The 26,288-nt window shown below is 55.7% G+C and overlaps 2 protein-coding genes across 2 annotated transcripts; one reads left to right on the top strand and one right to left on the bottom strand.

The window, feature by feature from the left end:
* Positions 1 to 425: 425 nt before the first annotated feature.
* PNCK (pregnancy up-regulated nonubiquitous CaM kinase) lies at positions 426 to 3,536 on the top strand. The gene is made up of 11 exons (XM_049644924.1): positions 426 to 493; positions 714 to 845; positions 1,086 to 1,160; positions 1,272 to 1,410; positions 1,551 to 1,674; positions 1,851 to 1,926; positions 2,022 to 2,134; positions 2,224 to 2,302; positions 2,392 to 2,479; positions 2,624 to 2,768; positions 3,102 to 3,536. The coding sequence occupies exons 1-10, from the start codon at positions 426 to 428 to the stop codon at positions 2,759 to 2,761; spliced, it is 1,032 nt and encodes a 343-aa protein (XP_049500881.1). The 3' UTR covers positions 2,762 to 2,768; positions 3,102 to 3,536.
* A 15,760-nt stretch (positions 3,537 to 19,296) lies between these two features.
* On the bottom strand, positions 19,297 to 22,485 carry DUSP9 (dual specificity phosphatase 9). Its single transcript, XM_049644923.1, has 3 exons — positions 21,982 to 22,485; positions 20,262 to 20,711; positions 19,297 to 19,958 (listed from the first exon to the last, which is right to left on the bottom strand). Exons 1-3 carry the CDS (start codon positions 22,469 to 22,471, stop codon positions 19,633 to 19,635), a joined length of 1,266 nt encoding a protein of 421 aa, XP_049500880.1. The 5' UTR covers positions 22,472 to 22,485; the 3' UTR covers positions 19,297 to 19,632.
* Positions 22,486 to 26,288: the final 3,803 nt, after the last annotated feature.

Raw genomic sequence — 26,288 nt, 5'->3', positions numbered from 1 at the left:
TGGGTGACAGGTCTAGGCCTGGGGGTGTGGGAGGGCCGTCTGTGGGCGCCGTGGATGGGGGTGGGCCCAGAGGGGACGGGGTGGGGGTGCACGGAGCCTTCTGGAAGCCGGCCGATCGCGGCTGCCATGGTTGTATGGAGGCAGAGAAGGGGTGTCTGGGCGCTGATCGCCGTCGAGGTGCCAGAGCCAGAGCCGGGGTGGGGTGGGGTCTCCGGATGGGGGCCTCGTATCTGGGAGGGGAGGAAGGTCTGCGGTGGCCTCGCTGGGAGTCGCCCACCTGGGAGTGCGGGCCTGGGCGGTGGGGGAGGGGCGAAATGCTGCCGGCCTGGGGCTGGGGGCGATTTATGCGTTTCTCAGCAGGGCTGCCACCGAGGGTGGCCTCACGCAGGGGGCCTCTCTCCATCTCTCCCCGACCCCCCACAGACATGCTGCTGCTCAAGAAACAGACGGAAGACATCAGCAGCGTCTATGAGATCCGGGAGAAGCTCGGCTCGTGAGTGTGTGTGTGTGTGTGTGTGTGTGTGTGTGTGTGTCAGCGAATGTGTGAGTGTGTGTGGGGGGGCCGGATGGGTGGCCTGGGACTGGGAGGGCCTCCCCATCTTCTTCAGCTAGGAGGGCCCTTCCCCCTCCGCACCTCTGCTTTCCCTCCCCGCCCCGTCCTTTCCTCCTCTTCGCCTCTCCCCCTCCCTGCTGCCTCCCCCTCTCTGCCTCAGGGGCGCCTTCTCTGAGGTGGTGTTGGCCCAGGAGCGGGGCTCCTCACACCTCGTCGCCCTCAAGTGCATCCCCAAGAAGGCCCTTCGAGGCAAGGAGGCCCTGGTGGAGAACGAAATCGCCGTGCTCCGCAGGTGCGTGCTCGCCCCTGGCCAGGCCTGTGCCTTCAGTGCATCCCCACGACCGCCTGGCCCCGGGGCTCTGCCTTGCTGGACCAGGCAGAGGTGGCCTATGCTAGGTAAGCGGGGCAGAGGCCAGAGGAAGAGAAGAGGGAGGGAGCCTTCCCTGGGGCCCCGGGACGAAGCACTCCGAGGCCCCGAGAGGCCCAGAGGGGGCTGCGGTGGCCCATACGGGCCTTTCTATTGCCATTGCAGGGTCAGCCACCCCAACATTGTGGCTCTGGAGGACGTCCACGAGAGCCCTTCCCACCTCTACCTGGCCATGGAGCTGTGAGGAGGGCAGGGGCAAGCTGGGGCGGGGGGGGGGGGCGGCTGGGGCTGCCGCTGGGTGGTGAGTGGGAGCCGACTGGCCTGAATTAGCCGAGTCCCCACTGCCCTCAGGGTGACGGGGGGCGAGCTGTTTGACCGCATCATGGAGCGTGGCTCCTACACGGAGAAGGACGCCAGCCACCTAGTGGGCCAGGTCCTGGGCGCCGTCTCCTACCTGCACAGCTTGGGCATCGTGCACCGAGACCTCAAGGTGCCCGTCCTCCTGCTTGCCCGCCCGGGGCCACGCCCGGCATCCCTGTGCACCGAGGGTCTGGGGGACTTGAGGGTGCCCAGCCCCAGGGGTCGTGCCAGGGCTGACCTGGCACTTTCTCCGGCGCCCGTGTGTCATAGCCGGAAAACCTCCTCTACGCTACACCCTTTGAGGACTCCAAGATCATGGTCTCCGACTTTGGCCTCTCCAAAATCCAGACTGGCAACGTGCTGGGCACCGCCTGCGGGACCCCAGGATATGTGGGTCAGTGAGGGGGGCGCGCCCTGAGACTCACCGGGGCTTGAGGGGGCTGGGGGACATGGTGCCAGGGGAAGGGTAGGCAGTGGGTCATCCCTGGGGTCGACCAGGCTGAGCCTGGCGGCACTGAAGCCACGGCGCGTGTGCGTGCGGGTGCGTGTCTGTCTGTCTCTGGCCCCCAGCCCCGGAGCTCTTGGAGCAGAAACCCTATGGGAAGGCTGTGGATGTGTGGGCCCTGGGTGTCATCTCCTACATCTTGTGAGTGACCGCTGGGAAGGCTCCTCTTCTGCCTGCCTGCCTCCTGCTGGGTCGGGGAGGGCCCGGCAGCTGGGTGATTCATGTGTGGGTGCCAGGCTGTGTGGGTACCCCCCTTTCTACGACGAGAGCGACCCTGAACTCTTCAGCCAGATCCTGAGGGCCAGCTATGAGTTTGACTCTCCCTTTTGGGATGACATCTCAGAATCAGGTGAACGTGAAGCTGGCCCCGAGCTCAGGGAGGGGGCAGTGACGAGGGCAGCGGGGACGGGGTGGGCTGACCTGGCGTCCCCACTCCAGCCAAAGACTTCATCCGGCACCTTCTGGAGCGAGACCCACAGAAGAGGTTCACCTGCCAGCAGGCTTTACAGCATCTTTGGTGAGTGGGGCCCCTGCCAAGCTCTCCCGGGACCAGAGGGCCCACACTCTCAGACACTCCCCCGCCACTGACCCGTGGCCTCCCCCTAGGATCTCTGGGGACGCAGCCTTTGACAAGGACATCCTGGGCTCAGTCAGCGAGCAGATCCAGAAGAATTTTGCCCGGACTCACTGGAAGGTCAGTGTGGAGAGGGGCCTGTGGACCTGGCTCGAGGCTGTCCCTGCCTCTCAGGGGACAGCCTTGGTTGCCAGTGGCCTCTGTGGCCCTCAGAGTCTTGGGGCCATTGCCGGGGCATGGCCTGATGGCCCTCTCTCCCCACAGCGAGCATTCAATGCCACTTCCTTCCTGCGTCACATCCGCAAGCTGGGGCAGAGCCCGGAGAGCGAGGAGGCCTCAGGGCGGAGGATGGCCCGTCACAGCCACCCTGGCCTCGGGTCCGGCCAGCCCCCAAAGTGGTGACGCTCAGGTGTGCGGGTGTGGGCCCTGCACCCACTGGGAGCTGACCCCCAAGTGAACCGAGAGGAGGGCGGGCTCTGTGTGGCCACCTCGCAGAGCAGAGGACTGAGGACCGAAGACGGAGGTGGAGGGAAGGAGCCGGGGTTCTGGCAGAAGCAGACGATAGAGGCCAGAGGGGGCGGGTGGCTGCAGGGATCATGAGGAGCCTGATGGCAAGACCCGGGGCGGGGCGGGGAGCACTGCTGCTGAGAACCGAGACTGGGATGGGGGGGCCGGGGGCAGGCTGGGGAGCCTCCTGACCGCCCCCTTCCCCGTGCTCCTCTCTCCTCCCCGCTGCCCCCAGGCAGATGCTGAGGCCGAGTGCCCTGACTCCTGGACTCCCTTCCCGTGGGCGGGCCCTTTCAGTCCCCTTTCCCCAGCCCCAGGACCCCGGGCTGGCCTCTGCTGGAAAGTTGGAGATGTGTGGGTGTGGTGCATGGCGCTGGGGCAGCAGTGGGTCTCCCCCCTCTGCCACCCAGGCTCCGCCCTCGCCCGGGGGCTGGCGGGGTGCGTCCACGGAGATCCCGCTCCACTGTCACCGCCACACCCGCTCTAGACGCCGAAGAGGCTTTCCGGGGGCAGCTCTTCCCGCACGCTGTTCTGTGCTTTGCTGACCGTGGTGGTCCTGCTTGTGTCGTGGCCCTCGAGTTTTCCCCAAATCAATAAAGACAGACAGAGCGATGGGCCAGTGGTGAGCTGGAGGGAGGGGTAAGGGACAGGGATGGGGGGATGAGGGCAGAGGGGATGGATGTCACCTGTGGGAAGGAGACCAAGGAGGCAGGCCCCCTGCCCGCGGGACCCGGCCACGCGACCTCGCCCACGGCCCCCTGAACTTCTGCTCCCTCCCGTCATGGCAGGCGAGCTCCCAAGTTGTTCAAGAATTTCCTGTCCCGGTCCCCCCAAAGCACCGGCGAGAGGCGGCCTGGCTGGCCAGCTCCGCCACCCCAGCAGTCGGCCTGCACGCGGCTGTGGCTCCTTGGGAGAAAACGGAGGCAGCTCAGGCCTTGCGGGCTGCCAGCCGAGGGCGGTGGCGGGAGGCCAAATGGGGGTCGCTGTCTCTGGGCCCCTGGGGGTGGGCTGCAGGACAGACTGGGAGGGGCTCACGGGCAAGTGGAGGCCCGCTGTAGCTGGAGGACGACCAGAGCCCTGGGCTGTGGCCTCCAGCCTCTCCCTTCCTTCCCCCACTCTTCCGCGGCCCTGGCCAGACAGAGAGGGGTTCCAGCGGGCACCTTCTTGTGCGGAAGCCTGGGGAACCCCGGGGTCAGAAGGTGGAGGCGGGCTCCTTAGCCAGGAGAGGGCGCCACTGAGGCCTCAACGTCTGTACTGTACTGTGGCTTTGGAACCCCTGCGCTGGGGGCGGCGACGGGGAGGGGAAGACAGCCCAGGACACGGAGGCTGGGTTGGTTACGGCTTGTGGCACATGGCACGAAGGGCGGCGGCCGGTCCTCCGCCGCCTGTGCGGCGGGTCCTCTGCGGCCCCTGACCCTTGCAACCCCACTGTGGGTGAGCCAGGGCTCCGGCGCCCTGCTGGCCAGGACCCCAAGCCTCTCCTGGCCCTGCTAGGCATGCCTCCTTCCTTCCTCCACGGGGGGAAGAGCTCTCAGAGTTCTGGGCGCCCCGGTCACCCCTCCTCTGCGGCTCCCTGTCAGCCCCCATTGCGGAGCCTGACCGAGAAGACCTTTCTCTTTGTCAGCCTTTAGGACCTGAAGGGAGGCCGTTAGACCCGTGGGCAGTTAGACCCCAGCGCTGGCCTGGGTCTCGGCGGTGGGGGGAGAGGGGGGAGGCCTGGAGCAGCCTTTGGGGTTGGAGCCAGGGGCCTGGCCTCCGCGGAGAAGAATGGCCAGGTGCAGGGCGCCTCCAGGTAGCCGGGGACGGGCACCGCCCGGGGTGGGCACGCCCGCCCGCTCATTCCCAGGCACACAAATCCCTCTGCAGCTTTCTCCTCCGGCCCCCTTCCTGCCCTGTAGTGCCCCATGCGCAGCCCCCACGGGGCCCTGAGCCCAGGGCAGGTCTGGGGGCGGGGGTGGGCAGCTTCCTTTCCTGTCCCCATGGCCACTTCTAGGCCATCCTTCGCTCCAGGCTTTTGGGTCACATAATCCAGTCCTCCCGTGCCTGCTCTTTCTGCCCACGTTCCGGGGGACCGGAGGCAGGCAGCGCCACGGCCAGGTCTCGGCGGCTCCGTCTCCTCGCCTCCAATGAGCTGTCTGGCCTCTGCTTAGCTCCCGTTTGGGCCCCGGTCATCCCCTGTCCCGCCACCTCTGACATCCTCACACTGGACTCTCGTGACGCCTACCTGTTCTTGTTTTGTGCATCAGATACTGATTCGGCCTCTACTTTGTGCCAGCCTCTCGGCCCACCGTGCGAGGCACCTGCCCTCATGGAGGCCCTGTGATGGAGGGGTGGGCTTACTCAGATGATAAGAAAGACCTGAGCTGGGCAAGTAGTGTGCTGGCTGCTGAGGGAGCCCGAGCACGAGTGCCGGAGCCTGCCTTGCCGGGGTCGCCCTGCTTCGGAGATGGCCACATCATCGCTGCGCTTGGGGCTGCGGCTCCGCCCGTCCTGACCCGGGGTGCGATTTGGCCTCCGAACAGCAGGCGGCGCCATGGCTACATCGAAAAACCGTCCATCAGCCCTCCCTGTTCTTCACCACCTGGGGCAGCTGCTCAAAACCGTTCCTCTCCTCCAGTGCCCCCCACCCCGCACCCGCACCCCGAAATCGGGCTCTGGGAAACTCCTCACTCGGGAGAGAAGTGCTGCGCCGCCCATCCGGGAGCCAGGAGATAGGGGGACCCCCCAGGTCAAGCAGAGGCGGCATCCTTTCATCCCCCCACCCCCCCCCCCAGGCCTTCCCATCCGAGGGGGCAGTTTGTGAGAGGAAAGTTTTGGGTCTCCTGGGTGCCTAGGCCATGAGTCTGGCCGCCTGGGAGACAGGAGGGGCTGGTGCGGCCAAAGACAAGAACTGGGGGTGAGGGGGTGGAGGAGCCTGGGGGGCTCTGTGAGAGCATTTCAGCCTTGGGTAGCAACAGGTGCCCAGGCCCGGCAGGGTAAGGGCTGGGCCCTAGTCTGTGAGTGGTGGCGAGCCGCCGGTGGGATAGCAGGTGCTGAGCTTGGACAGCTGGAAGAAGCGGGCGCTGTGAGCTGGGAATGGGGCCCAGGTGTCGGGGGGACCAGTCCAGAAATGAGAGGCTCCGGACCGCACAGGGCGGGCCGTGCGCTCTGTCTTGGAGCAAACCTGTGGGTGGCGGGGTTTCTGGAGATGCTCAGCCTGTGGGTTCGCGCTCCCGGTGGGGACGCCGGTGGGGGTGGGGATGGACCTGGGAGGCCTTCAGGGGTCAGTGATAGGCTGGGGGTGGGGAATGCAGGAGCCGTCCCCGGTGGCCCATACGTTTGGGACCATTCGCCGAGAGGGGTTGAACGGCTGGGTTTGGGGGAGAGACGAGACTGGTTTTGGACATGGTAATCTGAGGTGCCCAAAGGGGTGCCAAAGAGACTGTTTCTCATCCTTCTTTGCAACTGTGGGCCCAGCTTTATATTGAGCATCTGCTGTGTGCCAGGCAGTTTCAGAGACCTTCACATGTATTAACTCAACCTCTCTGTATCATCTTCACTTTACATGTGGGGAAACGGGCGGAGAGGCCGAGTGACTGAGCCAAGGCCACACGGCCTTGTGCTTTGCCCTCCTGCCCGCCTCTGTGCGAGGGAGGAGGGCTCGCCGGGAGCGTGAGGGTGTACGCGGGGACTCGGGGCAGGACTGGTGTCAGGGACACCTGTCTGGGGGCCACGTGGGACTGGAAAGATGGAGACCTCTTGTAGGGGACTGGATGGGAGGGGAGAGTACGAAGGAGTCGAACCCGGGGGAGAAGCAGGCCCGTTCGGGAGACGAAGGGGCCGGTCGGGACTCAGCCCCTCCTGCCAGCCGCTGCGCGGGCACATGGCTGCCACGTTCTCCACCTAATCTCAGCTCCGTCCGGGCCGTCCTGCCTCCATCCCCGTCTCCTTGCCCAGGTGGGCAAGACACGAAGTGCGGAGTATTCGGAGAGAGCACGTAGCCCGGTTTGGTTGATTGAGGGCAGTGGCGAGAAGTGGCTAGAGATGGGCCTGGAGACGGAACTCTCTCAAGAGGGCGCTGGGGAGCCATCGGAGGGCTACTTGGAGGCAGTGCGCCGACCGGATTAGATTTTTGCTTGAAGAGAGGTTTTCAGTATTCTTCAACCCTATCTGGCTCTTGGCGATCAGTACAAAAGCCTCGCCTGCAGATCTCGTCTCCAGGCCTCCTGGGGATTTTGGTAGCTGTCCTCACGCCAGGGAGCCCAGCTTGCCTCCTCCCACGACGCCCCGCGTAGAGGCCCGATGGCTCCTTCTCAGTTTAGCCTTGTTCCTTCAACTGTTGCTTTATGTCCTTTAAGTTAGGTCGTTGAGCGCAGATGAATTTAGAATCGCTCTATGTTTCAGGGTAGTTGAGTATCTGATGCTTTAATACTGTCATGCTTTGCCCTATGGTCCTTTCGCCTGATAGTAACATAGCAACTATTACTTCCTTTTGGTTAATATTTGTCTGGTATATCTTGTTTAAGCCTCTTCCTTTCAGAGTTAGGATTCGTTTTAGTTTTAGTGAGCTATTATTCACGTATCATAAAATTCACCCTTTCAAATGTACGACGTATTGGTTTTTAGTGTATTTACAAACGTGTGCAGCCGTCAACCACGATCTAACTCCGCGACATTTTCGTCACCCCCCTCCCCCCAAAACACCCCTGTCGCTGTTAGCGGTCACTCCCCATTTTCCCCAACACCCCCGCTCCCCAAGCCCCCCGGCAGCCACTAACCTACATTCTGTCTCTGCAGATTTGCCTATTCTGATATTCCACGGAAATGCGATCGTACAATACGTGACCCTTTGTGTCTGGCTCCTCATGTTTAGCATAACGTTTTTGAGGTCATCCACACCGTGGCGTTGCGAGAGTACTTCGCTTCGCTTTTTATAGCCGAGTGATGTCCCACTATATGGAGACGCCACATTTTGTTGATCCGCACATCCGTTCGTGGACATTTGGGTTGTTCTCTCCTTTTGGCGATTGTGAATGGTGCCGCTGTGAACGTTTCTATGCAAGTTTTTGTGTGGACATATGTGTTCAGTTATGTTATTTGATAGCATTCACCTATGAAGTCTTCTGCGCTTGGATTTTCTTTGTGGAGACATTAGTTATTTTAATTCCAGCACAGCTAACAGCGTTATATTAGTTTCAGGTGTACAATACAGTGATTCAACAACGGCATCCCACCCAGTGCTCAACACAAGTGTGTCTCTTCATCCCCCATCACCGAGTTCACCCATCCCTACACCTGCCTCCCCTCTGGTCACCACCAGTGTAGTCTCAGATATAGCTAAACGTCTGTTTCTTGGTTTGTGTCTCTCTTTTTATTTTGCTCGGTTTTTGTTTTGTTTTGTTTTTGTTTCTCCAATTCCACATGTGAGTTGAAATCGTGTGGTACTTGTCTTTCTCTGCCTGACTTATTTCACTTTAGCGTTATATTCTTTTTTGGTGTGTGTATAACAGCTTTATTTTTTTAAAATATGAAATTTATTGGGGCGCCCGGCTGGCTCTGTCGCTTAAGCGTCCGACTTCGGCTCAGGTCATGATCTCGCAGTTCGTGAGTTCAAGCCCCGCGTCGGGCTCTGTGCTGACAGCTCGGAGCCTGGAGCCTGCTTCGGATTCTGTGTCTCCCTCTCTCTCTGCCCCTCCCCTGCTCATGCTCTGTCTCTCTCTCTCTCAAAAGTAAATAAACATAAAAAAAGAAATACGAAATTTATTGTCAAATTGGTTTCCATACAACACCCGGTGCTCCTCCCAACAAGTGCCCTCCTCCCTGCCCATCACCCACTTTTCCTCTCCCCCCTCTCTCCCCACCCCCATCAACCCTCAGTTTATTCTCAGTATTTAAGAGTCTCTTATTGTTTGCCTCCCTCCCTCTCTGTAACTTTTTTTTCCCTTCCCCTCCCCCATGGTCTTCTGTTAAGTTTCTCAGGATCCACATAAAAGTGAAACCATATGGTATCTGTCTTTCTCTGTATGACTTATTTCACTCAGCATAACCCTCTCCAGTCCCATCCACGTTGCTACAAAGGGCCATATTTCATTCTTTCTCATTGCCACGTAGTACTCCATTGTGTATAGAAACCACAATTTCTTTATCCATTCGTCAGTTGATGGACATTTAGGCTCTTTCCATAATTTGGCTATTGTTGAGAGTGCTGCTATAAACATTGGGGTACAAGTGCCCCTACGCATCAGCACTCCTGTACCCCTTGGGTAAATTCCTAGCAGTGTTTAGCATTGTATTCTCTAGCTCCATCCACATAGTTGCAAATGGCAAGATCTTGTTCTTTTTTTTTTTTTAATTAATGTTTATTTATTTTTGAGAGAGAGAGACACACATACAGAGTACGAGCGGTGGAGGAGCAGAGAGGGAGGGAGACACAGAATCCGAGGCAGGTTCCAGGCTCCAAGCGGTCAGCACAGAGCCCGACGTGGGGCTCGAACTCACAAACTGTGAGATCGTGACCTGAGCCAAAGTTGGCCGCTTAACTGACTGAGCCACCCAGGCGCCCCCAAATTTTGTTCTTTTTTATGGCTGAATAATATTCCACCGTGTATATATACCACCTCTTCTTTATCCATTTATCTATTGATGGAGACTTGGGCTGCTTCCATACTTTGGTTATTGTCAATAATGCTGCTGTAAACATAGGGGTGCATGTGTTCCTTTGAATTAGTGTTTTTGTATTTTTTGGATAAATATCCAGTGGTGCAATTACTGGATTGTAGGGTAGTTCTATTTGTAGCTTTTTGAGGAACCTTCATACTCTTTTCCACAGTGGCTGCACCAGTTTTCATTCCCACCAAAAGTACATGAGGGTTCCTTTTTCTCCACATCCTTGTCAACACTTGTTGTTTCTTATGTTGTTGACTTAGCCATTCTGACCGGTGTGAGGTGGTATCTCCTGGTGGTTTTGATGTGTATTTCCCTGATGATGAGTGATGTTGAGCATCTTTTCATGTGTCTGTTGGCCATCTGGATGTCTTCTGTGGAGAAGTGTCTGTTCATGTCTTCTGCTGTGGAAACATTTAAAATTACTAATTCAATTTATTTGCTTATTATATCTATTCAGATTTTCTATTTTTTAAAGTCAATTTTTGTTATTTGTGTCTTTCTAAGAATTTGTCCATTTCATCTGCATTGTCTGATTTGTTGCCATACATTTGTCAAAACGTTGCTGTAGAATCCTTCAAATTTCTGTAGGTCAGTAGTGATGTCCCCCTTTTCACTGGTCGTGGTAATCTTTTTTCTTTATCCGTTTAGGTAAAATCAATTTAGTTGATCTTTTCAAGGAACACACTTTGGTTTTCATCAATTTTGTCTATTTTTCTTCTGTTTTCTATTTCATTCATTTCTACAGTAATCTTATGTTGACTTGCTTTAGATTTGGTTTGCTTTTCTTTTTCTAGGCTACTAAGGTAGATCACTAGGCTGTTGACTTGATATTTCTGTTTTGCCGGTAGAATCATTTAAAGCTATAAACTTCCTTCTAAGTACTGCTTTAGCTGTATCCCATAATTTTGATATGTTGAATTTTCATTTTCATTCTGTTCAAGGTATTTTATAATTTCCCTTGTAATTTTTTCTTTGACTTGTGGGGGTTAGTTCGCAGTGCTTTGTTCAACTTCCAAATATTTTTGAATTTCCTAGATGTCTTTCTTTTTTTGATTTCTAATTTAATTCTGTTGTGGTCACAGAACATATTTTGTATTATTTCAATCCTTTTAGATGTGTTGAAAGTTATTTTATGGTCTCCATTATAGTCTGTCCTAGAGAATGTTCCGTACATATTTGAAAAGAGTGAATCAATGCATTTGATGAGTGGAGTGTTCCATAGATTTTAGCTAGATCAGATTTGCTGATAGCGTTGTTCAAATATTCTGCATCTTGCTGATTTTCTTTTTAGTTTTATCAATTATTGAAAGCAGAGTATTGGAATCTCCAACTGTCATAGTTGAATTGTCTCTTTCTCCTTTCTGTCAGTTTTTGCTTTATGTGTTGTTAGATGCGTATATGTTTATAATTGTTATATCTTTGTGATGCATTGACCATTTTGTCACTATGGAATGTCCCTTTTTTCTTTAATAATAGCTTTGGTCTTAAAGTCTATTTTATCCGATATTAATATAGCCACTCCAGCTCTCTTATGGTTTCTATTTGCAAGATCTACTTTTCTTTTTTTTTAAGTTTATTTACTTATTTTGAGATGGGGGAGGGACAGAGAGAGAGGGAGAGAGAGAATCCCAAGCAGTCTCCTCACTGTCAGCACAGAGCCCAACGCGGGGCTCCATCCCATGAACTGAGAGATCATGACCTGAGCCCAAATCAAGAGTCAGATGCTCAGCCTTCTGAGCCACCCAGGCGCCCCATGATATATTTTTTCTATCCTTTTACTTTTAATCTATTTGCGTCTTTGAATCTAAGATTTGTCTTTTTAAAATAACGTCTAGTTAGTTGAATCTTGCTTTTTTGAATCTCTGACTTTTGATTGGGGTGTTTGGACCATGCACATTTAATGTAATGATTGATATAGTTGGGTTTACATTTGCCATTTTGCTATTTGTTTTCTACATATCTCTGTTCTTCTTTGTTCCTCTCTTCTTACTCCCTTCTCTTGTGTTAAATATTTTTTAGTATACCATTTTATTTTCTGTGTTGATTTTTTAACTATATATTTTAAAGAATTTTTTAGTTTATTTTTTGAGAGAGAGAGAGAGAGAGAGAGAGAGCGAGCAGTGGAGAGACAGAGAGAGGGAGAGCGAGAATCCCAAGCAGGCTCTGCACCATAGAACCTGCTGTGGGGCTCGAACCCACGAACCGTGAGATGGTGACCTGAGCTGAGGTCAAGAGTTGGATGCTTAACCAACTGAGCCACCCAGGCTCACCTAACTGTACATTTTTTGAATTACAATTGCATTATAATATGCATCTTAACTGATCACAATCTACTTTGTATCAATACTCAATTTTATTAAAAAGTAGAGGCTTTGCTCCAATTATAGCTGCATTCCTTCCCTCCTTTTTGTGCTGTTAATGTTATGTGTATTACATATATAGGTTATAAACCCAACAGTACAGTGCAATGTTTATTGCTTTCTTTATGCAATCTTATGTCCTTTAACAATTGAGGAAAAATATATTGAGACTTTTATATTAGCACACATATTAATTATTTTCACTGCTCCTCATTTCTTCCTGTGAATTAAGTTACCAACTGGTGTCAGCCTGAAGGACTTCTTTTAGTATTTCCTGTAAAGAACTATACTAGCAGTGGATTTTCTCAGTCTTTGTATATTTGGGAATGTCTCTTTTTTTAACCTCCAACTTTTAATTATTTTTAAGATTTTGTTTTTAAGTAATCTCTACACCCAACGTGGGGCTTGAACTCACAACCCTGAGATCAAGGTCATATGCTCTACTGACTGAGACAGTCAGGCGCCCCATTTAACCTTCAACTTAACAATTTTTAAAAAATTTTTTCTTTAACATTTATTTATTATTGAGAGACAGAGAGACAGAGAGACACAGAGCGTGATCAGGAGAGGGGTAGAGAGGGGGGAAACACAGAATCTGAAGCAGGCTCCAGGCTCTGAGCTGTCAGCACAGAGCCTGATGCGAGGCTCGAACTCACAGACTTCGAGATCATGACCTGAGCCGAAGTCAGTCGTGTAACCAACTGAGCCACCCAGGCGCCCCAACAATTTTTTTTAATGTTTATTTATTTTTGAGAGAGACAGAACATGAGCAGGGGAGGGGCAGAGAGAGAGGGAGAGACAGAATTGGAAGTAGGCTCCAGGCTCTGAGCTGACAGCACAGAACCCGATGCGGGGCTTGAACCCTTGAACTGAGAGATCATGACCTGAGCCGAAGTTGGATGCTTAACCAACTGAGCCACCCAGATGCCCCTAACCTTCAAGTTTTAAAGGAAACTTTTACTCGATATAGAATTTTTGATTGATAGGGTATTTTCCCAGTTCTTTGATTATGTCATTCTACTGTCTTTTGGCCTCTGTTGTTTTGGGTGAGAAATTAACTGCTAATTTCATTGTGGTTCCATTCTGCCTGGGTCTTTTTTCTCTTATGGCTTTCAGGATGGATTATCTTTGGCTTTTGTCTTTGACTATGAAGTGCCTACGACTAGCTCTGTTTGTGTTTATCTTACTTGGTGTTCATTGGACTTCTTGGGTCTGACTGATGTTTCTCATAAAATTTTGGGTATTTCTACCATTATATCTCCAAATGTGTATTCTGCCCCCTTTTGCCTCTTCTTCAAAGCATCTCATTACACACATTTTATGTTTTTTAAGTTTTTATTTATTTATTTATTTATTTATTTATTTATTTTGAGAGAGAGATTCAGAGAGAGAGGGGGAGGGGCAGAGAGGGGGGAGAGAATCCCAAGCAGGCTCCATGCAGTCAATGCAGAGCCCAACACGGGGCTTGGATTCACAAACCATGAGATTGTGACCTGAGCTGAAGTCAGACGCTTAACCGACTGAGCCACTCAGGCGCCCCTGGGGATTATTTTTGATATCATCACTCGGCCATAGCTGGAAGTCCTGCCCTTTCAATCTTTTTTTTTTTTTTTTTTTGGTTCTATTATTTAGATGTGTCTCTTATAAATGGCTTATACCTGGATTTTTAAAAATCCCGTCTTTAACTAGACAATTTAGTCTATATTCCTCAGTGTGTTTGGATTAATTTCTAAACTATTATTTGATACTTTCTACTTATTCCAATATCCTGTTTCTTTATTTTTTCTTTATTTTCCTCCTTGACCTCTTTTGGATTCAGATTTTTCTCACTATTTGAGATTTTTTTCCTCTACCAGTTTGGAAGTAGTATGCTCTATAATCTTTTATTAGTTACTCTAGAAAATTTAGCAAGCATATTTATCCTAACAAAGCTTCAAGTGATTCAATACTGATATGGCCATGAGGGAGGGTCCAGAATTACCCTCCCACCGTACATAACTGGAAAACCTGGCAAAATATATGCATCAACTGTTTCCAGAAGGGGGACCACAGTTGGTGAAGATCCTGTGGTACCAGACTTTCTGACTCAAGTAGAAAAAACATAAGATGTAACCCATAATGATAAAAGTCAGCCAATCAAAACAGACCCCGGTGAGTTCCAGCCTCTGGTCCAGCATGTAAGGAGCTTGGAAGTCGCCACTCCCTGCTATTAACAAGTAAAAAGCTGAAAAAAACGGAAACATCAACAACTCTTCTTAGATCCACCGGGGAAGTGAGGTCCCAGGGTGAACCATTTCTCCAAACGCTGGAGAGACAGACACAGAGAACCACCGCTTCCTGGAGCCAAAACCCATGAGTGAGAAGAGTGCTGGGGTAGGAACACCTGAACTTGAATTGATGAATTGCTTCAGGCTCAGTGTGGACATATCTGAGAGTTAAAACAAATCCAGGGGTGGGGCCATCTTATGGAGGCTCCCACACTTCTATAAATTGTATCTCCGGGAGTCCTACCAGGTTCCCACAGCGGAGACTGGAGAAAAATGTCATGCTTCTGGTCCTGGGAGGGGGAAAGTAGATATTTTGAAATACACCAGATTTTGTGTTACACCCTTCTTACTAAGGTCTGCCCTCGAGACAAGCTATGGCGCCAGCTGTTGGGGTCGTGCCAGAGGCTAACAGAAGGCAAATACCCAAGCCCAGCCTCTCTAGCCATCCCAGCCCGCCCTAGAGGGCTTCCCAGCATGGGGGATTTGTGTTCACTCCTGCCAGGCGCTCTTGGGCAATACTCCCTCTGGACCACTTCCTTTAGAACTTTTGAACAATGTATTTTTAAAACTTTGCTATTTTTATTGGGCCATTGCAATGTAAGTAAAATCTGTGTGCAAACTAACCAAATGCAGCTTCAAGACAAATCCAGGAGCCGTGCCCCCAACCAGAGGACTGCCCCTTAGTCCCCCCAAGAGAAAAAAATTCTGGAGCATTAAGTACTCTATGCCTACATCCTTTATTTAATTACTTAATGTATTTTTAACTTAAATCCAAGTTAGTTAACATCTAGTGTAATACTGATTTCAGGAGTAGAATTTAGTGACTCATCACTTACATATAACACCCAGTGCTCATCCCAACAAGTGTCCTCCTTAATGCCCATCACCCATCTAGCCCATCCCCCCACCCAAAACCCCTCCAGCCACTCTCAGTTTGTTCTCTGTATTTAAGAGTCTCTTATGGTTTGTCCCCTTCCCTCTTTTTATATTATTTTTGCTTCCCTTCCCTTACGTTCATCTCTTTTTTCTTAAATGTTTATTTATTTATTTTGAGAGAGAGAGAGCGAGAGCAGGGGAGGTGCAGAGAAAGGGAGAGAAAGAGAATCCCAAGCAGGATCCATGCCATCAGCGCAGAGCCCCATGGGGGGCTCGAACCCACAAAGACCTGAGCAGAAACCCAGAGTCGGATGCTTTACCGATTGAGCCACCCAGGTGCCCCTATTTGTCTGTTTTGTATCTTAAATTCCACATATGAGTGAAGTCATATGATATTTGTCTTTCTCTGACTCATTTCACTTAGCATAATACCCTCCAGTTCCATCCACGTAGTTGCAAATGGCAAGATTTCGTTCTTTTTGATTGCCGAGTAATATTCCAGTGTGTGTGTGTGTGTGTGTGTGTGTGTGTGTGTATGCCACATCTTCTTTATCCGTTCATCCATCGATGGACGTTTGGGCTCTTTCCATACTTTGGCTATTGTTGATGGTGCTGCTATAAACATGGGGGTGCATGTGCCCCTTTGAAACAGCACCCCTGTATCCCTTGGATAAATGCCTAGTAGTGCAATTGCTGGGTCGTAGGGTAGTTCTATTTTTAACTTTTTGAAGAACCTCCATGCTGTTTTCCAGACAGGTGACACCAGTTTGCATTCCCACCAGCAATGCAAGAGGGTCCCTCTTTCTCCACATCCTCGCCAGCATCTGTTGTTGCCCGAGTTGTTAATGTTAACCATTCTGACAGGTGTCAGGTGGTATCTCATTGTGGTTTTGGTTTGTATTTCCCTGATGATGAGTGATGTTGAACATCTTTTCATGTGTCTGTTAGCCATCTGGATGTCTTCTTTGGAAAAACGTCTATTCATATCTTCTACCCATTTCTTCACTGGATTATTTGTGGTTTTTTTTGGTGTTGAGTTTTTAAAAAATGTTTTTATGTTTATTTTTGAGAGAGAGAAAGAGACAGAGACAGAGCACGAGCAGGGGAGGGGCAGAAAGAGAGGGAGACACAGGATCGGAAGCAGGCTCCAGGCTCTGAGCTTCAGCACAGAGCCCGACGCGGGCTCGAACTCACCAACCATGAGATAATGACCTGAGCTGAAGTCAGCACTCAACCGACTGAGCCACCCAGGTGCCCCAGTGTTGAGTTTGTTAAGTTCTTCATAGATTTTGGATAGTAATCCTTTATCTGATATGTCATTTGCAAGTACCTTCTCCCGTTCTGTGGATTGCCTTTTAGTTTTGCTGATTGTTTCCTTCACTGTGCAGAAGCTTTTTATCTTGATGAGGTCCCAATAGTTCATTTTTGCTTTTGTTTTCCTTGCCTCTGGAGACATGTTAGGTATGAAGTTGCTGCAGCTGAGGTCAAAGAGGTTTTTGCCTGCTTTGTCCTCGAGAATTGTGATGACTTCCTGTCTTATGTTTAGGTCTTTCATCCATTTTGAGTTTATTTTTGTGTCTGGTGTAAGAAAGTGGCCCAGGTTCATTCTTCTGCATGTCGCTGTCCAGTTTTCCCACCACCACTTGCTGAAGAGACTGTCTTTATTCCATTGGATATTCTTTCCTGCTTTGTCAAAGATTCGTTGGCCATATGTTTGTGGGTCCATTTCTGGGTTCTCTATTCTGTTCCATTGATATGAGTGTCTGTTTTGTGCCAGCATCATACTGTTGTGATGATTACAGCTTTTTAATACAGCTTGACGCTCGGGATTGTAATGCCTCCAGCTTTCGTTTTCTTTTTCAGGATCGCTTTGGTTATTCGGAGTCTGTTCTGGTTCCATACAAATTTTAAGATCGTTTGTTCTAGCTCTGTGAAGAATGCTGGTGTTGTTTTTGATGTTATTTTGATAGGGATTGCTATGCCTAGATCCTTTAAATTAAAATTTCAGCTTGTGGCTCTAAATTCTCAAGGGCAATATTTCCTTTGTCCCCTGCCCCCCACTTCTACCCAGGTCCAAGGTCAAAATAAACGAATATCCTCACCTCTTTTGGTGGGATATATATATATATATATATATATATATATAGGTCACCAATTGTAGTAGTTTTCTGCTGTTGCTGTGTCAAATTGCCACAAACTTTGTGGTTTTAAACAGCAAAACTTTATTATCTTACAGTTCTGGAGGTCAGAAATCCCAATGTAGATCTCACTGAGCTAAACTCAAGTTATCAGCAGGGCTGGGTTCCTTCAGGAGACTCGAGGGAAGAATCTGTTGTTGTTTTGCCCTTTTCCAGCTTCTACAGGCCGCCTGAATTCCTTGGCTCACAGCCCCTTTGTCCATTTTTGAGGCCAGCAATGTAGCCTCTCTCCCGTGTCTCTCTGGCTGTGACCCCTGTTTCCACTGTCGCATCTCCTGTCACTCCCCTGCATCTGTCTTCCCTTTATAAAGATGCGTATGATGGCATTCGGGGCCACCCGGACATTCCAGGACAGCCTCCCCGTCTCAAGATCCTTGGCTTAATCCCATCTGCAATGTCCTTTTTGCCATGTAAGGTAACATATCCGCAGGGGCCCAGAGTTAGGACGTGGCCATCTTGGGGGGCTGGTATCCTGCGAAGCACGCGTATTGACAGCATTGCCCTTCAAGAGTACTGGCTTTATATGGGGGCCCAGGCATCACCTCCTGGCTCCCATGGGTGGCGTCCGGATAGCCATAGAGAGAGGGTGTGTGAGGAGGAGGGTGGCCTGGGCTCCTGTTTCCTGGGTGTAGATGCCCCTGGGACAGGAGCTAACCCAGGAGCTGTCTCACCCCTCTGGACTCAAGGACCCTCATTGTTTCTGACCTTGGAGCCTTCCTCTTATTTTCCCAGCAGCTCGGCCATTCATTCAAACGGTTTTAGGGGCTCTGGTGCAGGAGGGTTTCTCTGGACATATGGTCCGCACTGTTCACGAAGTCTCCACTACGCCCCCTTGCCCTGTCCACAGTTCCTGTCCACAGCTCCAGACACCCAGCCCCATTGGGGTCTGTTGTTTAATGTCTCCCCCCCCCCCCCCCCCCCCCCCCCCCCCCCCCCCGGGGGCTGTTTTCTCTCGCCCCCCCCCCCCCCCCCCGCCTCCGGGAAGTCGGCTCTGACTGGCAGTCATCTCTGGCTCGCTGCTGAGTCCCAGTCCCTAGCACGTGTGGCCCAGAGCCGAGGCTCGATGGGTCACGAGCGAATGGGCAGCTCGGCCGGAGGTTGGGCCACCTGGCCGAGTGGGCGCGGGATGGGAAATAGCGCCATGGGGGTGGGGTGGCGCTCAAGTCCCCAACCAGCACAGCACACGGCTCGGCACTACCACCCCCTTATGCCGCCTCCTTCCCCACCTTCCCCCAAACCCTCCGGGGTGCTCTGGAAGCAGCTCTCTCTGTTCAGTATCTTACATAAACTGTTTATTCAAGAACAATTAAAGAAAGCAACTGTGGTGCGGATTCCCCGGGGTGAGATGGCCGGGCCGGGTGTGTAAGCAGGCTGGTGTGCGTGTGTGAGCGCTGACACGTGGACGCGCGTGTGCGCCGCCCACGAAGGGCGTGGACTGCAATGAATGACTCTGTATATGCCGATTGGCCCCTTCCCCGCCCCCCCCAAACCAACCGTGCCTATGTGGGGCCCGCCGCAGCAAAATTCAGGCCTTCTTCTTCCCCTTCCCCGCCCCCAGCTCTTGCTCTGAGACCCCCATCTCCTCTGGCCGCGGTTCGACCACCCTCAGTCACAAAGAGCTCCAGTGATCCCGTTAAGACATCTGGGGGAAGAGGGAAAAAAAGCATCTTTTCAAACGTCAAGTGGATAAACAGGGCGCCAGATGTGTGGCCAGGAACCCGCTCAGCAGCTCCCGGGCCAGCGCCCTCCCCTGTGGTGCCCGGCAAGGAGCCGCCCCGAGAGGGGCTGTCCGCATGGACGCTGGGCAGCCGGTGCACCTCCAAGCCTCAGCCCTGAGAGGCCCGAACCCTGGGCAGAGAAGCGGGGAGGTGACTACACCGGTGGTGAACCCTCCCCGTAAACAGCCATCGGGGGACAGGGATGGACTGGGAACGGGCCCCTGCAGCACATGAGGTGGCCAGCGCAGGGGCCCGCCCTTCTGAAGGGGGAAGCCACCGGAAGGCTCAAGGCCCAGGAATAGGCAGCCGCTTGGAATGGTCCCTTGGAATGGGAATCCCCCCAACCCCCCCCCCCCCCCCCCGAGAGAAAAAAGTAACAGTCGCAGAAGAGGCAGGTTCTGGAGCGTGATTCCGCCCCGAAAGCGGCGCGGGTCAGGCTGGTGGCCCCGGGCCCTGCTTATAGGCACATTTAATAGGACTCCCGTGCATGGTTCAAGTGGGTAGGACAGGTCTCTCCCCGAGGCCACCCTGGAGGGGCTCCTGGCTCCAGCCTCTTCCCCACAGCCTTCCCATGAGGTATTATGCTCTCCCCCCCTCCCCAACTTGCTGCCTCCCTCTTCTGCCTCCCCCCAACTCCCCCCCCGCCCCACCCCCGCACATGGGTGGTCAGGGGCACCCATGGGGGGGGGGTGGAACGGCGCCCTATGTGGGGTCCAGCTCAAAGACACCGTCGCTGGTGGGGGTGGTGAAGAAGGACGGTGGGTCGGAGGTGGCCGACTCCTGCCCCCCGCTGCTGCGCTCACGGGCGCGCCTCTCCTCCAGCCGCAGGCTCCGCTCGAAGTCTAGCAGCTGCCCCATGAAGTTGAAGTTGGGTGAGATGTTAGACTTCTTCCTCTTGACCAGGTCGTAGGCATCGTTGAGTGAGAGGTGGCGCTTCTGCATGAGGTAGGCCACAGTGACGGTGACAGAGCGGCTGACGCCTGCCAGGCAGTGAACGAGCACCCCGCAGTTCTGCGACAAGGCCTCATCTAGATGGGGGCAGAGCGGGGGTCAGTGTGACCTGCGGGCCCCGCTCCGCCCTCTTGGAACCGAGTGGCTCTGGCCGGTTTGGCCTGGGAGCCCTGTCCTGCCTGAGGAGTCCAGGGGCTTTCGCCGGTGGCCTCCGGGAGCTGGTGCCGGCACTGCCCGCCCCCAGAAGAGCCGCTCCGATTTTGGGCTCTGCGGACGGCAGCCAAGTGCATCATGGGGCCCTCATGGGGGAGTGAGAGAGGCCAGGACCCAGGCCTGGGGGGGCAGGGGGCAGGGGGGCAGAGGGGGCTGAGCAGACTCACCAATGAACGCGATGGCCTCAGGAAAGAACTGGGACAGGTTCTGGCTCCAGTGGTCGGAGATGGGGATCTGTTTGTAGTGAAACTCGCCGTTCTTCTCGAAGACGTTAGGCAGGTTGGGGGTGACGTTGAGGATGTAGCGGATGCCCAGCTTGGCCAAGCTCTCCACGTTGGCCGAATCCCGGGCACTGCCCAGGTAGAGGTTGGGCAGGATCTGGACAGGGAAGGATGGCAGCAGCCCCCCTGGGGGCGGCGTGGCACCCTCCGAATCCAGGCCACAGCTCATGGAGTCGCGGTCAGGCTCGGATTCCGCATCAGAGTAGTCCGAGCCCAGGCACAGGCCGCCCAGCCCCACCACTGGGCTGGGCACTGGGGCTGTGCTTGGGCCACCCCGGCTGCTGAGGCTGGTCTCACACAGGTGGGGGCACTCTGCCTGGAATCTGCTGAAGCCACCTGGGAGGGGAGAGGAGGACCGTCCTGTCGATTTGGCCACCTGGGCAGCCAAGCACCCCTGGCTGGGGATACGACTCCGACACCTGAGGGGGCTTGCAGAGGTCCCCAAAGGGAACTCAACAGTCAGCAACCTGGGGCGCCTGGGTGGCTCGGTCGGTTAAGCGTAGGACTTTGGCTTGGTCATGATCTCACGGTCAGTGAGTTCGAGCCCCGTGTCGGGCTCTGTGCTGACAGCTCAGAGCCTGGAGCCTGCTTCGGATTCTGTGTCTCCCTCTCTCTGCCCCTCCACTACTCATGCTCTGCCTCTCTCTCTCTCTCAAAAATAAACACTTTTAAAAATTTTAAAAAGAGGAAAGGTTCAGATGTGAGTTCTGTCCCTGGGTGCTTCCCCCATCCAGCTCAAGCAGGAGCACCCCAAGAGGCAGGAGCCTGAGAGCGAGCGCATCATTCCTCCTGGGTCGATTCAAAGTCCCAAGAAGTGAGCATCTCCTTCGTGTATGGATAACTATTTTCCCGGGCTAGGTGTGGGGCCTGGACATCCGACGCTTTATAGGTTTCTGTGTCCCCGTGCATTCAGAATGGAGCAAGGGACAACAGTCCAATGAGCCGCCTTGATGGGGAAGTGGGGAGCTGGCTCTGCAGGCTCCTGGGAACCCTGTCCCTACCCTGGGCCTCTGGGTGTGTGTTTGGCTCCTCAAGGAGCCAACAGGCCTGTATCAGCCTATCCCTTTCCGTCCCCCAGCCCGTGGCTATGATGGGACAGGTCTCTGCCTCCTCCTACCTTCACTGCTTTTCTCTCTCTCTCTCTCTCTCTCTTTCTCTCTCCCCCCACCCCTTCCCCATTCCGGAGCCTTTGCAGAGCGGGGATTTGTCCTCTTGTGCCCCTGCCTCCTTTGCCCGCGGCAGAGCAGCTGCGGGGGTGGGGTGGGGGTGGTGACGTCCTCCCGGGAGATTGGGAGTCGCACTTGGTACTCTATTGTTGAGCGTCCCCTGAGGCAGGGCTGGGCAGGGCAGGGCAGGGCAGGGCAGCCGGATTCTCCCCATTTTCCAGCCTCAGAAACTGGGGCTCTCCAGGGCGAAGGGCTTGCCCCAGGTCTTTCTCAGGGGAGAGTGGATCTCAGCTCCACTTTAGGTAAAATAAGGCTGGGCTTGCCCAGGGACAAATGCATTAGGACCCCCCCCCGCCCCCCGGGGAAGCTGTGGCCCTGCGAGCCCCCGGGGGCCCGGGGCCCTTCCCAGGCCGGTGCCCCGCGCCAGCGCCCGCACGTACCCTGGAGGTAGTATGCCAGGTAGCCTTCCTCGCGCAGCTTCTGCAGCAGGGTGCCGAGCACCGAGTCGGCCTCCCACTCGTCGGCGTCCGCCTCCCCGCGCCGGTGCCGGCCCCCGCCCTGGTCGTACAGGAGCACCGGGGCGGGCGGGGGCGGCTGCAGCTGCGGCCCGGGCAGCAGCGCGCGAACCGACAGGGCCCCCCGCCGCAGGCGGCGCAGCAGCAGCGCGGGCAGGGCCACGCTCAGCGCCCCGCCGATGCGCGCCGACTCGTACAGCTCGCGGCTTCTGCAGTCGAGGAGCAGCAGCCGAGGCCGCGGGGGCGACAGCTCCCGCCGCAGCCACAGGCACGAACGGCCCAGACCCTCCATGGGCTCGCGGCTCCCGGCCCGTCCGCCCGCCGGCGCTGCGGAGAGAGGGGCAGGCGCGCGGCGTGAGCTCGCGTCCCCCGCGCCCGGCCGCCAAGAGGCCGAGACGTGAAGCCCACCCCGCATGCCCAAGGCGGGCGCCGAGAGCCCCGCAGGGACACCCCTGCACGGCCCGCTTCTCTTCTCACGCCCCCTCCCTCGGCGAGGACGCGCGGAAGGGCGCCTCGAGCCCTCGGAGGAGGAAAACGCCTGGCGCGGCGGCCGGCTCCTGGAGGGGAGGAGGGAGAGGTCCTCCAGGAGAGGAAGGCCGGGTGTCCGATGGGCCCTCGGAGCGCCGCGGGTCCTTGGCCGGCCCCGCTGGGGCAGCCTGAGGCTACGGCCACCCCGCAGCACACCCCCTTCCCGCGGCTCTCGCTTGGCCTGCCCGCAATCGCTCCCCAAGTTCAAGCTTCCGACTTTGGGGGTGTGTGCTCCGGCAGAGGCGGCCGGGGGAGTAGAGGTGGCGCCGAAGGGATGGGCCTGAGCTGGCCTCCTCGGAGCTGACCCGGCCCCGGTGGCGCCCGGGAGGAGGAAACGGGAGGCAAGAGACCTGGAGGGTGATCGCGCGGCGGGCTGCCGCGGGCAGACGTCCGAGCCGAGGCCAGCGCGCGACGCGGGGCTCGGTTCCCCCGGTAGGGCGTCCCCGGGCCCGGCCTCCGGGGAAGAGGGCGGGGTGGCGAAGCAGGCGCGCACGTGGACGCTGAGTCCCGCGCAGCTCTCCAACCGGCAGCTTCCTGGCAGCGGGACCCAGCTTCCACCTTGGAAGCCGCTGCCTTTGGACGTGGAGTTGCCGTTTGGAGGGGCGGGGCAGCGGGGGCGGGCTCAGGGGGGCCGGCGAGCCAACGGGTGCCAGCGAAGCAGTCGGGTGGGCCCCCAAGTGGCGCGCTGAGCTGGGGCTCGCACCGAAGCGGGACCGGGCCGGGGCAGAGGCCAAGGGCAGGTCAGGGGCCCAGCAGGTGACCAGTCTCAGTTCTTCTGCCCAGCTAGAAGTAGGGGGGAGGGACAGGGATAAGAGCCCAGTGCCCCTGCCCCAGAAGCTTCCACCCAGCCCTACTCACTCGTTGACCCTGGACCATCACGTCCACTGACTGGACTTTAGTGACCCCATCTCTCTAATGGGCTCATCACAGTCAGCACCTCGAGCTACTGTGGGATGCCACTGAAATCATGGAGGGGAGGAGGAAGCCAGACCAGAAACCCATTGCTGTCTTCTGGCCCAGAACTCTGCCCAAGGGCTAGGAGGACAGAGGACAGCTTCTGGGCAGCCGCCCCCCCCCCCCCATAGCTTCCCTCACACATGGCCTTAGCCAGCCAGGAGCCCTGAGTCCCCAGTCCCTAACTGAGGTGCTCTGCTCTTAACCACGTCACTGTCCCAGGAATCATCCCTGGCCTCTCCCTCTGCCTCCTCCCTGGTCAAGAGCCAAGTAGTTTCGACTTAAATTCATCTCTTGCACCTGTACTCTGCCCTCTGCTCCCCGCAGTGAGGGCTCGTGCTGGCCAACTCTTGACCAGGTCCCCGTCACAGCCTCCAAAGTCCTCTCTCCCTGCCTCCACATCATTTGTTCATCAGAGGCCAGTGGCCTCCATACCTTCCATGGACACAGGATGACGAACAGGCAGGACACACAGGGTCCCTGCTTGCTCAGCACTCCCAACTTAGCCGCACAGGTCAGTAATAGGGAGACTGAACTCGATAATGCGGGGTGTGATAAGTGTCCCTTCCCTGCTTAAAACCCATCAAAAGCAAACACCAGAGTTGAAGAAAAATGTACAGCAGGTAAGATAAAGCTCATACAAATTAATCAAAAGGTTAAGGCTCCAATAAATGTGCAAGGAACCAGAAAAGACCGCGCGAGGAAAGAAATGCAACCTTTGGGGGAAGAAGTTTCCACCTCAGGTATGGAGGGAAGGCAAACAAAACAAAACAAAACAAAACAAAACAAAACAAAACAAGGTGACGGTGGAAAACAAGGTAACACTTTCCACCAGTACATTGGTAAAATGTTCTCAAAGTGAATACACCCAGTGCTGCTCTTATCTGCATGGCCCTTCTGGAAATTAGTTTGGTAACAGGCATCCGGAGCTAGGAAGAAATCCACACCCTCTGGCCGCTGCTCGGAATCTATCCCAAGGAACTAACTAAAAGAAGGCAGAGCTATGCACACAGGGTGGGCACCACAAGATGTGCAACTAAGGCGGGAAGGACACAAAAGCACTGGAGGGCGGACGTTTCGGATAATTAAGTTCAGTGCCACCTACAAAGTCTCCTCTGTTCATCAGAGCCACAGAGGAAGATGAGACAACTCAGGAAGGAATACTAGGGACAGGACAGGTTGTTGGGAGCCGGGCCCTCAAAGGGGCCGCCATTGTCCCCCTTCCTTCCCTCCTCCCTCCCTGGCCCAGCGGGGCTGCCTGGGACTCCTCTCTGGCTACAGCCCACAGTGTCCTGGCCTCTGGGAGTCCAGGGATCCAGGGGTCTTAGGGAGCTGGGCCGTGCCCTCCTGCTCCCCAGCCCAGGCCTCCGTCCTCTGTAGCCTGCTCAGATTCTGCTCCTTTTCCAGACCCCCCCCCCCCCCCGCCCTGCCAAGGCACCCTCCTCTGAGCAGCCTTCCTGTGGCCTCCTTGGTCTGTGCTGTAAGCCTCAGGTCCCTGACGCTGCAATGCCTGGGAGCTGCTGCAGATTTGGAGGCTGCTGCGGCCAGAACAGGACCCACGAGCACTCCCCCCGCCCCCTGTGGTCTCGCCTGCTCCAGGGCAGGGACTCTGTCTTCTGTCCTGTCCTTTCCCTCACATCCTAGCTCCCAGAGGCAGAGGTGGGCTGCCACCTGGACTTGGGCCTCAAGTCTCGGGGCTCCCTCCGGCCCGCTGCAGCTGGGGAAGGAACTCTGGGGCGGGCCTGGTTAAAACCACCAAGGACTTCTGCAGTGTGCCCGCCTGGAGTGCCTGGCTTGGCCGAGTTGTGGGCGGTGGCAATGCTGGACAGGGAGGTGGAGGGGTGCGGGGCGGCCAGCCCCCCTGTCGTGGGGAGTCAGTGTGGCTGGAGAGAGGGCAGCCGGCCCCTTAAGGGGTAGGAGCTCCTGAGGTGCCCAGGCATGCTTTCTAGAGAGGGATCCCTGCAGGAGGCGAGGGGAGCCTGTCTGGGAAGAGGAGGGTGGGGGCGGCCTGGGGCGCGGGAGGGAGGCAACTTCAGCACCGGTGAAGGGAGAGGAAACTTGGCTCCAAGAAACTCTCCCAGAGCGGGGCTGTGCCGGAGCCTGTGGCTCCCAGCGCCTGACGAGGGGCTCCCCCTGCGCGCCTGGCGCTGGACCGCTGCGGGCAAGCCCACCCATCGGGTGAAAAGGATCGGGAGGAGGGGCCGTGTTCAATCTCGCAAGTGAGTACTCAGTGCCCGGCGCCAGCAGCGCCCGCTGCGCCAGCCGCAGGACAAACTGGAACCTGTTGCCATCTCCGCACTGCGGGGCTGAGCGCAGCCAAGCCCCCCCCCCCCGCCCCGCCCCCAGCGACCCTGGCCGGCCCGCCCGCACTCGGGGTTCCCGGTAGCACCTGCTCTGGGCGCCGGCCCTGCCCCGCGGGCTGGGAGCGTGCTGGGCTGGGGGAGGCAGCGCAGTGCGCCCGGCCTCGCGGAGGCCCGCACGGCGGGTGGAGCCAGGCCGCGCGCTCGCCGCAGGGTGGGAGCTGAGCCTGACGCCCCGGTCCCGCCGGGCGTCCCCGGCCTCCGCCCGACCCGGCCGGTGCCCCTCGCAGGCGGCGGGGACGCGGCGGCCCGTAGGCCCCGCGCGCGCCGTGTGCGCCCTCTGGTCTCCCGGAGCCTCTGGAGAGCGGCGCCCCGCCTCGCCCGCCACCCCTCACCCCGAAATGCACGGTTCTCTCCGGGCCGAATGGCAGGATTTCGGCTGTCGCGGCC

Source organism: Panthera uncia, chromosome X (assembly GCF_023721935.1).
Source record: "Panthera uncia isolate 11264 chromosome X, Puncia_PCG_1.0, whole genome shotgun sequence".
Classification (NCBI taxonomy): domain Eukaryota; kingdom Metazoa; phylum Chordata; class Mammalia; order Carnivora; family Felidae; genus Panthera; species Panthera uncia.
Note: the sequence above shows the minus strand (reverse complement) of the source record. Positions and strands in the feature narration are given on the sequence as shown.

Coding starts and splice junctions, on each gene's coding strand:
- DUSP9 (XM_049644923.1), bottom strand. CDS start 22,471: ATGCGGGGTGGGCTTCACGTCTCGGCCTCTTGGCGGCCGGGCGCGGGG. Junction 20,712..21,981: donor CCTGGCATACTACCTCCAGG/GTACGTGCGGGC, acceptor CTCCCCTCCCAG/GTGGCTTCAGCAGATTCCAG. Junction 19,959..20,261: donor TGAGGCCATCGCGTTCATTG/GTGAGTCTGCTC, acceptor GCCCCCATCTAG/ATGAGGCCTTGTCGCAGAAC.
- PNCK (XM_049644924.1), top strand. CDS start 426: ATGCTGCTGCTCAAGAAACAGACGGAAGACATCAGCAGCGTCTATGAG. Junction 1,675..1,850: donor CGGGACCCCAGGATATGTGG/GTCAGTGAGGGG, acceptor TCTGGCCCCCAG/CCCCGGAGCTCTTGGAGCAG. Junction 1,927..2,021: donor GGTGTCATCTCCTACATCTT/GTGAGTGACCGC, acceptor TGTGGGTGCCAG/GCTGTGTGGGTACCCCCCTT.